The sequence below is a fragment of the Bacillus rossius genome, chromosome 14 (assembly GCF_032445375.1).
Source record: "Bacillus rossius redtenbacheri isolate Brsri chromosome 14, Brsri_v3, whole genome shotgun sequence".
NCBI lineage: Eukaryota > Metazoa > Arthropoda > Insecta > Phasmatodea > Bacillidae > Bacillus > Bacillus rossius.
This window is the reverse complement of record NC_086341.1, coordinates 11,054,044-11,069,538: the sequence shown is the minus strand read 5'-3', so window position 1 is coordinate 11,069,538 and position 15,495 is coordinate 11,054,044. Positions and strand designations below refer to the sequence as shown.

At 40.2% G+C, this 15,495-nt stretch overlaps 1 protein-coding gene across 2 annotated transcripts in view; it reads left to right on the top strand.

The window, feature by feature from the left end:
- LOC134539147 (inactive dipeptidyl peptidase 10) overlaps positions 1-15,495 on the top strand; it is a 266,724-nt gene that overhangs the window by 231,824 nt on the left and 19,405 nt on the right. For both annotated transcript variants that reach the window (XM_063380902.1, XM_063380903.1), the window contains 3 exons: positions 2,969-3,072; positions 11,101-11,230; positions 13,552-13,784. In XM_063380902.1, the coding sequence (XP_063236972.1) occupies positions 2,969-3,072; positions 11,101-11,230; positions 13,552-13,784 (467 nt within the window). The remainder of the gene's footprint in view (positions 1-2,968; positions 3,073-11,100; positions 11,231-13,551; positions 13,785-15,495) is intronic.

Below are 15,495 nucleotides of genomic sequence, written 5' to 3'. Positions count from 1 at the left end.
CGCCCTTCGCCACCCTTCACCGCCCTTCGCCGCCCTTCGCCGCCCTTCACCGCCCTTAACCGCCCTTCGCCGCCCTTCGCCACCCTTCACCGCCCTTCACAGCCCTTCGCCACCCTTCGCCGCCCTTCGCCGCCCGCTACTTATATATAATGGACACTTTTCTGGACATCATTTAGAGATTGCCAAAAGCACCGAATTGCTATTTAAATACATTAAAAAAAAACATTGGAAACTATGATATTGACACTAATATCTTTATTATCACTATCAAAAACTACTTGTTTGATTTTTTTTCTTTTAAATTTTTTCGGTGGTACTTTCATAGATTAAAATTGAAGTTTTTTTCTTTTTGTCACTGTCAAATCATTACCATAGTATACTAATATGAATCAATAAATTCCTGTGTTGTGTTGTAAGCCCGAGATCCTTCTTTGACCTTAGCCTCATCTTACGGTATCAGATATTGGAAAATTTTATTTTCTTATTCTTTCTGTGTGGTTTTTCTGAGTATAATTTTTTTATACTTATCCAATACACTTAGAAAAACCGTACACTAGAAAGTCAATAAATGTCTGTTCATGGTAAAAATTTATTTTATGTTTTGAATAAATATTATATTAAGATTGATGTACAAAATTGACATTTAAATAGACAAAATGAGGCAATTAAGTTAAAATTCGTTGTAGTTTATGTTTTCTTTACATTTCTGTGTTATGCGGTGTATTTATTCTAATGATAGACCGTGACTTGTAAGTGCATATATATGCCAGTAGTGATTTTGAGAAAAAGGGAAAAATCGAGATCAGATTGAAAAGAGCGGGGACGCTAACCCAGGGCCTCCCGAATACAAGGCCAAAGTTGAACTTCTGTAGGTACTACCACACTTGGTTAACGTTTTTGGATTTATATAGTAAAAGGTTCTGCTTGAGAAAACGATATATGTTTTTTTTTTTTAGTTTATGTATAGCTTTTACTGAATTGGTTTTTTTTAATCAATTAGGGTTACTTTTTTTCTTGTTTATTACGGTATATAAACATCATCATAGAGTGAGAATTTCACAAGCAGGGGCGGATACATATTTTTTTTGAGGGGGATGGGTGAATTTCCTAAAAAAAAAAAATAGAAAAAAATTATAAACATGTGTTTTTCAAATAACCTTTCATTATTTTTGACACTAACACACTGACATATGGACCTACATTAGTAGCCGTAGGTGACATGGTTTCTTACACAGTAACATACTGTCTTCACTGATATTTTGTACATTTTTTCTATAACTTCGGGGAGGGGGTATAACCTCCATATCCCCCCTCTTGCGTCCGCCACTTTTAACAATAGTAAAGCAATTAACTAGTATTTCAGAAAATCTGGGTTGGAATCTTTGGTGCCCATCCACCTTGATTTCAGTTTTAAAGAGTGCGTGTGTTTGTAAGAATTAAACTAGAAAACTACTGTGACGATTCAAATAATTCTTCCACTGCGATAAAGCTACTTGTTTAAGATGTATCGAGGCTGTGTTTTATCTTATTTTTAACTGTTTTTTCTTATGTTATAGCAATGTAAGTAAAATCAACGAAATTGATTGCTTCCTTGGCTTTCATTGATCAAATCGTTACAGGTTTAACTGAACTATGTTTCTTATGTCGTTATAATGGGAGTTCACACGGGCCACAATAGCGATAGCCACGGTGCATAAGTAGCCTGTTGCCTAAGTTAAATTATCTAATAAAACTGTATTTTGCATTATCTAATATATTATATTTTTCCTACCACTATACTGCAAGTATCAAATACACACGTAGCTCAGTGCATCGTAACGTTTACAGACGGGTACCGCCGCTGGAATTAAATAAATAAACTAAAATTCAGAGACTTTTAAAGGAGTTGCGTTGGGAAATGTAGTTGATTCAAGTTGGTCTTGCTATCGTGTAATATGTCATCTAGTTTATCCTGAGGTTTTGTCTTGTTATTGTGTAATATGTCATCTAGTTTATCCTGAAGTTTGGTCTTGTTATCGTGTAATGTGTAGAGACCGCAAAAATTCGCGGATTCATTTCGCGATAGGCTAGAATCCAAAAACGTTTGCCTTTATACTGCATCAGTGATTGGGCCACAGTTTATCTGGATGATACCCGGCCAATGGAAAACCTTTAACAAAAGAAGTATCGAATCGCTAGCGTCCCAGTTAACAGGTGTCACGAGTCAGTAGCCAATGAGCAAATTTAATTTTCTCGCGTGCATAGAGGATCATGGAGTCTATCGTACGGGTCATTGAAATCGCGAATTTTTCCGGTCTTTAGTAATGTGTAGAGACCTGTAAAATTCGCGAATTCATTTGGCGATAGGATAGAGTCCAAATACTTTTGACATTATTTTGCTTCAATGATTGGGCCACAGTTTATCTGAAGGACTCTGGGCCAATGAAAAATCTTTAACAGAAGTATTAGCGAATCACGATCATTGCAGTCAATAGGTGTTACGAGTCGGTAACCAATCAGATGATGTAATTTGCACGAGTGCATAGAGGATCATGGAGTCTATCCTTTAGGGATTTGAAATCGCGAATTTTACAGGTCTCTAGTAATGTATCATCTAGTTTATCCTGAAGTTTGGTCTTGTCATCGTGTAATGTGTAGAGACCGGAAAAATTCGCGATTTCAATGACCTATAGGATAGACTCCATGATCCTCCATGCACGCGAGAAAATTACACCAGTTCATTGGCTACTGACTCGTGACACCTGTTAACTGGGCCGCTCGTGATTCGATACATCTTTTGTTGAAAGTTTTCCATTGGCCGAGTGTCATTCAGATAAACTGTGGCCCAATCACTGATGCAGTAAAAAAAAAAAGGTAAACGTTTTTGGGATTCCAGACTATCACGAAATGAATCCGCGAATTTTTCAAGTCTCTAGTAATGTGTCATCTAGTTGATCCTGAGGCGAGACGTGGTTGTGACTGGTTCCAGCCGGGCACCACGAACCCCACCGTCAAGCTGTGGGTGCTGGACGTCACGAACGCCTCGGAGCCCCTGAGGTGGGAGGTGCGGCCGCCAGAAGCGCTCCAGGGCCAGTGAGTGAAGCTCGTCTCCTCGGTCCGTTCCCTTCCCAGGACCCCGCGTCAACACCTTTGAATATATATACTGTATAGAAGTCGCCAGCCCAGGTTAAAATTTCTAATACGGTTTTGAGGTAGTTGGTTAATTCACCGCCGCAATCGCCACCATCTCCAGGGCATCGACTTGTGGTGGTCCCTAGCGGACAAGTGTCGAACTCTTCAGACACCCCTTCCCCCTCTTGTTGAACGACGTTGAGCTGCAGTGAATGATGGATGAGGGGTGCGGGGGAATGACAGCGGGCGACAGTGATGCGCTCTAACGTGTAAATAACAACTAAGACGATACAGGGCGTTACGGCAGCGCACTGCAGCGGCGAAGTACCCAAGCTGCTCATCATACGCTCCTGAAAAACGTAGAGTAAATCCTATCCACTCGCGACTTCTATACAGTATATATATTCAAAGCCCACACCCAGAACACTGCCGTCGGCCATCTGCCCGGACTGCTTGCTTAGTTGAACACGGTGTGTCGCAGACTTTACTGTCGTCGTAGCTATTGCTATTGCCTCGTCGTCCCGTCTGCCGGAACCGATCATCGCATGGGCGTCGCAAGGATATATTTTTTTGGGGGGGGACTTCAATTGATTTAGTTGTTTGAAGAATATCCATCCCCTGGAAGAAAAACAAAAGCAGGGGGCCCGGGGGTCCTCCCCGGGAAAATTTGGTGTTTGAAGGTGCAAAAAGGTGGTTTTTTTGGCATTTTTTCTTCCTAAATATTCTAATTATAATTGGTTGCAATATATAATTTATTTTTTATGAAAAATATTTTCAGAGAACAAATTTGTTAAAACACAGTTAACATATCTGCTGGTGCTATATCCACACAAAATCATTAATTTAAACATCAGGAGAAACTACGAAACTACGAAACTACGAAACTAAATATATTATTGGAGGGGACGAAATTGAAGACTTTTATTATTGTGGGGGACGTGACCCCCCCCCCCCCGGTTGCGACGCCCATGGATCATCGAACCAAGGACCCGCGAAGAGTTCCAGGCCACGGAATGCAACCCGAGGTGATGCTGCCGCGTGCACCCAATCCCTACAGTCGATGTTTTCACGACGACCAGATAATCGTAAATCAAAACAAAAAAGGTGATGGCAGATGTTTTCACGACGGACAGTAAATCAAAAAATCAAAACAAAAAGGTGATGGCAGATGTTTTCACGACGGACAGTAAATCGAAAAATCAAAACAAAAAGGTGATGGCAGATGTTTTCACGACGGACAGTAAATCGTAAATCAAAACAAAAAGGTGATGGCAGATGTTTTCACGACGGACAGTAAATCGTAATTCAAACCAATAAGGTGATGGCAGTTGAGTGGCTGTATCAATAAAATTATCGTTTATAAAAAAATATATTTATTCTTACTGTGCTCAAAAATAACCTCAAACACCACTTGGATTATATAGATACCAACCAAAAGTCACAACACTAACAAATTCACCTTAAAATCCACAATCCCACTTAACTTCTAAGCCTGAATGATTTAATGCCCAGCTGAGCGCAAAACTAAAAAATATGTACCAGTCAAATTACAATGGTTCATCTCTATATTATAAAGAGGAATAATTAAGAAGAAGTGATGATGCTTATGAGCCCATATTATATTTTTTTAATAAATTGGTTGTCTGTAAAGTCGGTTTACGGACGATAGTTTAACGTGACAACGTCATAACATAACATTGATGAAATGATCGTATACTTTTATGAATAAAATTGAATCATTTTTATTTTAATAATAAAAGAATAAATACTTGAAATTATACTAGTAATCAGATTTTTAAAATGCAAGAATAATTAACCTTTATTGCCGAAATTGTTGTTGTAATAAGCAATGAAAACCACATTAACTTTTCACTTCACTTTAGAAACAGTCGACGAAACAGTTCACGTGTAGATGACTTGTAATTAATTTTAAAAACTGGCGTTTAGCTATAAAGTTTAAATATAATTATGAACAAGTTTTCATATAAATAAACTGTAATGAAATATTTATCATCAATTATATGAATCACCATAATTTTTTAGTCAGTTGTAACATAACCTATAATTACTGCACTCGCCGACATATCCCTATATGTATCTATATTTCTATATATATTTCAATCTATCTCCATACCCTCTCTATATCTCTATAGTTATGTCTATATCTCCCGACCTATATCTTATTCTACAAAACACAAGATGAACACACATTCACAGATGTTAAATAGGTATATAAAAACACAAATGTATTCGAATGCAACGTTCTGTCAAAATTTCAAAGCAATCGGTGAAGAACTTTCGGATAATTAAGATTTTGAACGAAATAAAATTGAATTTTTTTTTATATAGATCACGTGCGGACAAAAGAAAAGCACTGTAAGCAGAATAACGAAGGACGCTAATGCCTTGAAGGGTGTGTGTGCTGAACGAGCGCTGGTTTCGCCGCAGACTGTACGCCCGACGCAGCGGGTCCCTCGGTGGCAGCGGTTGGCGCCCCTGGAACACGAGCTGGGAAACAAGCGGCCCGGCTGGTGTTGGGGAGGGGCTGGCAGAATGCGGACTAATCCCAGATAATTTCTGCCTCTGTCCCAGCGACCCCTAGGGACCCCCCGCGCGCGGGAGGCCGGTAACGACTGCAGCGCCCGCGGCGGCGGGGGTTGACTAGACGTGTGTAGGGAGGGAGTGTAGTTTCCACACTCTCCGGAAAGGTCATCCCGCGATAAGTACTACCCCGCGCACACAGACTCCCGAATTCCGCGCGCTCTTCCTCCAAAACAAGATCCCAAAACAACCCCTCCCCAACCCCTCTCATCAACCCATTTGCGCGGAGAAACTTGCGACGCGAACATAAACGCCATATTGAATTAGTTCTTGGAATGTTTTGACGTCGCTCGAAATTTTTTGGTCCCGTCGCTCTGCATCTTGGATCAGAATTTATTTGCTCTTGTGTTGACCAAGCGCGTGACTTACTGCGACGTTGACAATTTCGAACTCTGTAAAGCTTTGCCTTGCTTGCTTTTTGATGCGTGAACATCTTAGCGGTCGGTATACGGCATCTGGTAGGAGTAGGTAATTTCTTGAAAATGTAACGGAAGTCAGTTGAAAAGAAATGTGGTACATAGATAGTGTAGCAACATAAACCCTTATATATAGAGATCGGAAAAATTCGCGATTTCAATGACCTGTAGGATATACTCCGTGATCCTCTATGCACGCGGGAAAATTACGTCTGTTCTTTGGCTACTGACTCGTGTCACCTGTTAATTGGGACACTAGTGATTTGATACTTCTTTTGTTGAAAGTTTATCATTGGCCGAGTGTCATTCAGATAAGCTGTTGGCCAATCACTGATGCGGTAAAAAGGCAAACGTATTTTGATTCTAGCCTATTGCGAAATGAATCCGCGAATTTTTCCGGTCTCTACTTATATAGTCCATTTTCGTAAACATACAAGACATATTGGTGTGAAATTACCATTAAAAATATTTAGGGTAAAATAAAATAGTCATAGTAAATTGTAATCCCAAGTTTTAAAAATGTAAGAAAGCTGGCATTACAATTTTGCTAATACACAGTGTCTTACCCTAACCCAAAATATTTCGATAGTCGGCAACGCACCGTATTTCGGTGCGAGGGCTCTGGGTTCAAAACTCGGGTAAGACATGGATGTAATTTGTGTTGTCCTAATCGTATCCTTGGCGCTTACCCATACAGCTGCATATACAACAACTACAAGAACTACAACTAAACCACTTTAAAAAAGGGGGATGAGATGTTTTTCTTACTGGTGATTGTCAAACCTGCAAGTGTGCCACTCATCTTTAAAAAAAAAAAAAGTGCAGTGGGAGAACGCGGTTGAAAAGCTCAAATGTTCATTTTCGACGTGGTTCAAATCTCGTCACTGAAAAAACAAATCAGATTGCGGGACCATACTAATTGTTCTTGAAGCAAATATATGTGAGTACATTGTATTTCTTTATACTATCACTATAATATTAAATACATATCTCAGTCCATTGGATTGATAATTTCATACTAGGTATGCCTATATTTCGTATTTTTACTTAAAATTAAATTTAATGCGTTTATTAGGAAATGAATGTCCTTGAATTTGCATAGGCATTAAAAAATAAAAATTTTTAACAGTACAACTAGCATTTAATAATTTGTTATAATTTACAGTCGTCTAACGCGTGCGAAAACTTGATAACTTTTAACAAGATGTCCAGTAGGTGGCAATCAACGTTCACGATTCAGACAGCGAATTCTAGCGGCGGGCGGAGAAAGTACGTGCTTGAAAAGAGAATATTTATCACGCTCGGCATTTGAACAGCGTGACGTATTGCCGTTTGGATTTTTCTAAGGAAAGCCTATTATAAGTTTATTTGCAACTTGAGAACATATGTGAAAGTGCTCTTTACCGAGGCTAGATGTTTAGACAGCACTGGCACTACTGAAAGACTCGCTGACATTTTTTTCTTTTAATACGTGACAAAAAGTTTTATTGAGAAAACACAGATAAATTACACGATCCAGTAATTAATTTCCCAAGGCGCCACTATCGTTATTGGGTGAAGACGACTTCTGTAACGTAGTTGGATGCTCGTCGGCAATGTTCCTTTTATTTTAGTGTACTTAATGTTTTTTTGATATGTAAATTAAATTATGTCACCACTTGTAATTTTGGCAAAAGACCAATGAATGCTGGAGTGCCCATGTAACCACACAGAATTGTAAAGTACAATCATGTTAAATAAAAACTTTGAATTTTTGAAGAAAAAAAAATTGTGAGGGGTTCTGGGTTCGATCCAGGCTAAGGTATGGGTGTGGATTTGTAATTAATACGTCACAACTCTTGTCACACAGACAATGAAATCGTCAACATGTAAACCAGCTTCGTCAAAAATTGGTCATTAAATTAGTGGCTATTGACTCGTGGTGGTAATGGAAAAAATTACCAACCTTTATATTTTATGAATAAATATAAATTTAAATAAAGTGCCATCCCGGCATGAATACATTCCGTTATTGCTGAGTGGTCTACTCAACGCCTAACATCGTCTCTGATTATCTCAACATGTTACACAAGTGGTGTGTGGTGTTTCACCCGGGGCTGTACGCTGTGGGTAAGGTTACTAAACTGTCCCTGCCGGCGTGAAAGATGCGTAACCATAGATGAAGGGGTGGGTGAAGCGAACGAATTAAGGGGTTGCATCCCGTTTCGAGTAATCATTTTAAATTTACGTTAAAAACTGTTAAACTTGTAGAAATTTTAGTGGCTTAACTTACGCAAAATATAAAAATATGTATGGGTGTGTTGCGATATTCTTGCATACTTAAGGGCTCCGCCTACCTGGTCACACAGACGGTGTGCAGAGCTTCAGGAAAAAACAACGCGATTTCAAAACTACTCAAGATATCCGAGTGGGGTATGTTTACGAAACGCATTTAAGAGTTCGCTGAGGCCCGAAAAGTACTTTTAATTTTGGATCATGTTTTTAAACTGTATTTCTGTAAGAGTTAAAATGGCTAAAACGCATGTTTTCAGAGTAATTTTTAGGCGTAAAACAACCAGTACAGATTATTAAAAGCACTTAAGGGGCTTACATTACACCTTTATCTTCATTTATCTGCCATATAATGTTGCGGTCACCGCTCAAATTTCACAGTTATCCTGTGACGACGACAAGACTACGCGTCAACTCAGAGCCTTGCGCTTAGAGGTGATACCGCGCTAGAAATACCATCGAGCGTCGCACTTATCATCCCGCCTCACTAACACACATACACCCTTGACGAGGCGGGCCCCGCCTACCTGGTCACACTTACAGTGTGTGGAGCTTCTGAAGAAACCACGCTATTTGAAAACTGCTCAAGATATCCGCGTGTTCACGAAAATCATTTAAGAATACGTTGAGGGCGGATGGGTCGTTCCATTTTCGTATTTAGTGTTTAAACTTTTTTTCAAGGAGAGTAAAAAGGGCTACAATGCATGTTTTCAGAATATTTTTTATGCATTAAACGCCCGATAAAGATTCTTGAAATCACCCAAGGGCCAAGCATTACACCTTTATCTTCGTTTCTCCGCCGCTCAAATGTCATTGTCGCCCTATGCGAGCCAGTTCAGAGGCTTGCTCTCAGAGGCGACACCGCGCTAGAAGCACCAGCGAGCGTCGCACTTAAGTATCATCCCGTCTAATTAATACAGATAAATCCCTGACTAGGTTTATCCCGTTAACTACAGAAGTTTTGGTTAGCACTGGCGACTTTATGATATTATTTTAGTTTGTCAGAAAAAAAAAAAAAGGAGTTTTATTTCACTTGGATATGAAAATCCTCATAAAGAAGATAATGGGTAGTGAATGTAACTTCAGGTACGAGTGTTTGTGTGTGTATGTGCTTGGTTAGCCTATTCATTTTAAGTGATAAGTTAGTAAGCTTAATACATTTGGTTAGATTATGAATAGTTTTTAAATTGTAAAATAATACTGAGTAATTTTAAAAGTTTTATATATTTATGATTTTTTTTTTGTTTAGTATTTATATTGTGTACTTTCTCTCTGTAAAAAAAACCGACCACCATTTAAGAGCACGTATTGGAAATTAATTAACTAATTAAGTGATTAACTATACTTTTTTCCTAAAGCTATTTTGTTAGTTTAGTCATTTTTTTGACGTGATAACGTCTTATAAATCTATGAATGCCGGCTGCACGCACGATAAATCATGACTCATTGTCACGTTCCGCCTGAGCCGAGCGTGTAAGAACCGGCCAACCACCGTGCGAGAAAATCTTCTATAATATCAAACAGGTTAAGGAGGGCTTTTTAACTAATTGTTCGTGATTATATTTAAACAAATTATTTAAAATAAATTTGCAAAAACTGTAAATAATATTTGAACATTAAAAAGTATGCAATTTTACATCAATGTTTTCTTATGACGTTATCACGTAAAATTATTGTCCGTAAACTGACTTACAGACAACCCCCTTTTTAAGTATTTTTTTACTGTTTTCTATTTAATGTTTATTTTTATTAGGTAAAGGTATTTTTTTGATTAGTGATTGAGGGTAAGACAAGGGGTTTTTCTACATCATAACTAGAGACTGAAAAAATTCGCGATTTCAATGACTTGTAGGATAGACTCCATGATCCTCTATGCACGCGAGAAAAATACATTTGCTCATTGGCTACTGACTAGTGACACCTGTTAATTGGGACGCTAGTGATTCGATACTTCTTTTGTTAAAGGTTTTTCATTGGCCGAGTATCATTCAGATAAACTGTGGCCCTATCACTGATGCAGTATAAAGGCAAACGACTATCACGAAATGAATCCGCGAATTTTTCCGGTCTCTAGCAGACCCCCCATATCATTCTGTGGGCCCCGTTGCTAGAAGTCATGATGCCCCCCCCCCCCTTTTTTTTTCTAACAGAGATAAAAAAAATTCCTTTATGTATTTTGTTTAATTATATTTTTTTTTTTTACCTTTTATTTTTAAAACACATCAAAACTAGTTTTAAGTCAGTGTTTCGATTGTAGAACGTAAATTGATTTTTAATAATGGCAAATAAATGAGTGTAAGTGTTCAGCACTGTCAACATGGTGTCACGTCAATTGGTGGTGGTTTTGTTACTCCAGTTGTAGATTCAGACACATTCCGTACGCACAGCATATTCCGAATAATATTACTCTGGTGTAATATTTAATCGGTAACTAAATTTAGACCTTACTGTTTAATTGTTTTCTATATGATTTATTTAAAATTGTCTACTTTTTTTGTTTTAAGTTTTTTCTTTCCTTCGCAGGCCCCCTAGACCCATGGGCCCCGTTGCCATAGCAACGGTAGCACCGGCCATGTGGGGGCCCTGGTCTTTAGTCATAACTTCACCACGTGTAAAACAAGGAGGATGGGGGGATCAATAAATAAATAAATAGAGAAGATGACTGTGGAAGGTGAGCGCCTGGCTGGCGGCTTGTTCGCAGGGAGTTCTACCTGACGTCGGCGGGCTGGGTGGGCGCCGGCACCACGCACGTGTCCGCCGTCTGGATGAACCGCGCGCAGAACACCAGCATCATCAGCTCGTGCCACGCGCCCAACTGGACGTGCGTCGAGGTGAGCGCTCCGCGCGGGAGAACCTCCAACTGCTAGGGGACCCGGGCTTCCGAGAAGTTGCGCGCCCGCCCGCTAGATGGTGGCTTCCGTTATCTGTTACCAACGGAGCTACATCCGAGTGCGAGAAGCGATGCGTCAGCTATTACCAGGCAAACTAACAAATTTATTATGTTAGCCACATATTTTGTGGCGTGACGTACCAGAAATACTGCAACTCCTGTTCATTTATAAAAAAAAAAAAAAAAAAGCTTTTTTATTACAAATCAGTAACCAGTTGTTTTTATTTTATTTTTACACAGTAAATGCTTTCTCTCAAGGAATTAGTGATCATATAGTTGTGTTAACATTATAAAGTATCGTCCGAGGAGCTTTGAAGTTTACCATTTCACCACTTATAACCTTTTCGCCCCTTGTGGGCTATGCACAGTTTTTATGTTCTTTTGTTTTTGAACCTTGTTTTTTGTATTTTATTGAATGGTGCTTTTTGGTTGGGCCCCCGAAATCAGGAGGCCCCACTTAAAAATAAAAACTAGTTAGAATTTTAACCTACTACTCAAGGGGTCAAAACCACACAGAAATCTAGAATTTATTTTCATTCCAAGCCTTCGTTCACAACTTTGTAGATACCTTTATTCAATAAAATTAAATAAAAAAAAGCAGACTTTAATTTTATAAGTGTCAAGTTAGAACCTAAGGAACTCAAGTCACTCTACAATCTAGGATTTCCAAGACTTTGTGTACGATCCAATAGTTATCTTTCATCGATACAAACCCTGCAGCATACGACTTAAAATTTATGAGTGTCTGGTTGGAATCTAAGGAATTCAATTCGCACTACAATATAGGATGTACTTTAATTCCAAGACTTTGTGTCAGTCTTATGGTTATGTTTCATCTATACAAATCCCCAAAAATGACTTATAGTTGGAATCAAAGGAATTCAAGTGACACTTCAACCTAGGATGCCATTTGTGCACAATTATATTGATACCTTTCATCAATACAAACCCTAAGGTATGACCTGTAGTTACCTTTCATTGAATACCGGTACCTACCAACCCAATGCATTACTTAAGTTTATGAACGTCGAGTAGGTTTCGGAGCCCACCCACTGTGTCCTTTGAAAACTTGACTTTAAGCCCAGTACACCACCAACAAGTAGTGGTGGGCTTACCTGTTACTTTTGAATATCTTGGTTCCAGTGAAATATAGGTTCCAGTGAAATATAGGTTCCGGTGAAATTTTCACAGTGCAAAACAGTGAAATCACTAACTATTGGTGCTCTTTAACTGATTCCTTGCACCGATTACATTAATTATTTTCTTACCTATTGTACTCTAATGTCCTCCAAATTAAAACCTATCAATTAACAAAATACTATGGAATTACAGAACTCACCGAATACTAATTCGTTAGAATGCAGTACTGTTGCTTGGAAGACAATAATGGTTTCCCGTCCTTCAGAGCTCAAAATTCGCATGGTATAGGGCCTACAAAAGTTAAGGGAATCTCACAACGAAAGGAAACATTACCGTTGGTAAGCAGCAACGGTAACCTGGTGCCTATAAAAGGTGAGCTTCAGCTTTTGGCCGCTAGATCGCAGTGGCAGTCCTTAATTAATCTACTTCCATAATATTCTGCTAGGCATTCATTTGATGAACGGTGATTTATTTTTCACTGTTTGGTGGTGTCACTGTAGATAGCCGATTTCACCGAATTTCACTGCTGCCTGTAGAAACTGGTCCCAGGTGTACCTGTGAAATTATGATATCGGTGGGAAGTAACGGGTGTGGATTTCACTGCCCATGCTTGCCTGCGCAGACAGGGACGTCGGAACGTTTTCATGAGTGAGGGGGGGGGGCGAAAAGATGTATCACACTTACCTCAGTCCTAGAGCGGGGGGGTCCTGGGGGCCCTCCCCCGGAAAAATTTGGAATTTTAAATGCAAAATTGTGCTATTTAATGAGTTTCCGAACCGAAATATTAAATATACCATTCCAAGAATTTGATGACGTAGTATGTATTAAAAACTATTCTGACAGTAGATGTAGTACAATTTAACTAAAATACCATCTAGGAATTTGCAATCATTTTACAGTATATTGACAATCATAAATTTGATTTTCCAACCAATTTGATCACCAAATGCAACGTTTGTAACTACTGGTTGAGAAAAATACTACTAGGACCAAACATTTATTCTGGGAAAAGGAGGGGGGGGGGGGGGCGAAATGCTACTCTCGACCCCCCCCCCCCTGAATAACAGCACAGAGGCGACTCGCCCCTGTTGCCCCCCCCTGTCCGGACGTCCCTGTGCGCAGATGCACACGGAGCGGGCGTCGGAGGACACGTGGCTCGACGTGCAGCCGCACCCCGTGTACTCGCCCGACGGCGAGAGCTTCCTGGTGATGGCCACGGTGAAGGAGGGCAGCCAGAACCAGTTCTACTCGCACATCAAGCACATCACGCCCAGCCAGCAGCGGATAGCGGTCATCAGCCACGGCAACTACGAGGTCGTCCGGATCCTCTCGTGGGACACCACCAACCACCTAGTGTGAGCTCTCGCGTCGTTCTCATTTGTGTGTGTGCTTTGAATATATATACTGTATAGAAGTCGCGAGTGGATAGGATTTACTCTACATTTTTCAGGAGCGTATGATGAGCAGCTTGGGAACTTCACCGCTGCAGGGCGCTGCCGTAACGCCCTGTATCGTCTTAGGTTGTTATTTACACGTTAGAGCGCAGCACTGTCACCCGCTGTCTTTCCCCCACACCCCCCAACCCAACATTCACTGCAGCTCGAGGTCGTTCAACGGGAGGGGGAAGGGTTGTTTTAAGAGTTCGACACTTGTCCGCTAGGGACCACCACAAGTCGATGCCCTAGAGATGGTGGCGATTGCGGCGGTGAATTAACCAACTACCTCAAACCGTATTAGAAATTTTAACCTGGGCTGGCGACTTCTATACAGTATATATATTCAAAGATGTGTGCGTGCCCCGATTCACCTCGGCTCGACGTTCTCGATTGATCGTGGAGAAATATACATCCCCTCCTGGAAGTTAGAAACAACAAAAAGGGTTAGTTTTATTTCACATTCAAATCACTGATCATACAAAACACATGGATGGCAAGGATACTTATGGATAGGGACACCTGTATTTCGCAAATACATTTCGTGTCAAGGTATTTCACAAAATACTGTAGCTTTTCTCCTGTGGTTATTGGCTGAGGTCGGTGAGAGGTGTCGTCCCGCTCTTGACGGGGCCAATGAGAATGTGGTCACCGTACTGCTGCACGCTCACAATTTGCCACGACTCTTAGAAAAAGCTACAGTGTTTTGTGAAATACCTTGACATGAGATGAAATCGCGAAATACAGGTGTCCCTACTTATGGATACTTAATTGTATTGAAATTTACCTATAATAAACACAAACAAAAAGTATTTTTTTTTAAATTAAATAAGTATGTATACTTATCGTCTTCCAAAATAATAATCTTATGCTGTAGAAATTGGTTGGTAGGTTATTGTCTCTGGTTGGCAGACTTCTCAACTGAGGGACTCCGATGGAGTTTTACCGACTTTTCCCAAGGAAAGCTGTGAGAAAGGTGTGAAGGGGAGTTGCCCATAGGATTAAAATTGTCTCTATTAGACTTAAATATTGTAAAGGAGGTAGCACAGATGATTTATCGACACAGAATTTATTTTTTCTTTCTTTCTGTTACTGACCTGTCGCAATTCGGGTTTCGAGAGGGTTGCTACGGTGTTGTTTGGTAATGGGCGCCACCAAGTGGAAAGGCATGTGGACCCAGCTATCATCCGTCTCAGGGCGTGACGTTGCCCGTGTGAGGCAAGACTGGACCCTCGGTTGCTCGGTTAACTCCCGTAGTACACTCAGATCTGACCCGCTCTCAGCATCGGGCACGCTTATGTTATACCAAGTAATAGTGGGCTCTCCAGGCATCCCACACGCCTGCTCACGAGGTATATGTCGATACGTGGTTGGTGCAAAAAAAATACATGGAGACAATTAGAATTCATACGTTTAATACTTGCACGTACTCCCGTACAGGGTCTCACAAGGTGCGTCTCATAGATCCCAGGCACCTAATCGGAACGCAGGGAATAAGGCCCACGCACGTGGCCTGTACAAGCGATTATTTATAACAAGAAAAGACTCGTTGAGAGTTGAAAAATGATTACGTTAAACAGTCCCCCGACTGAGGCAGGCCCCGAGGATACGTGAAAGAGGTTTGAAAGAATTA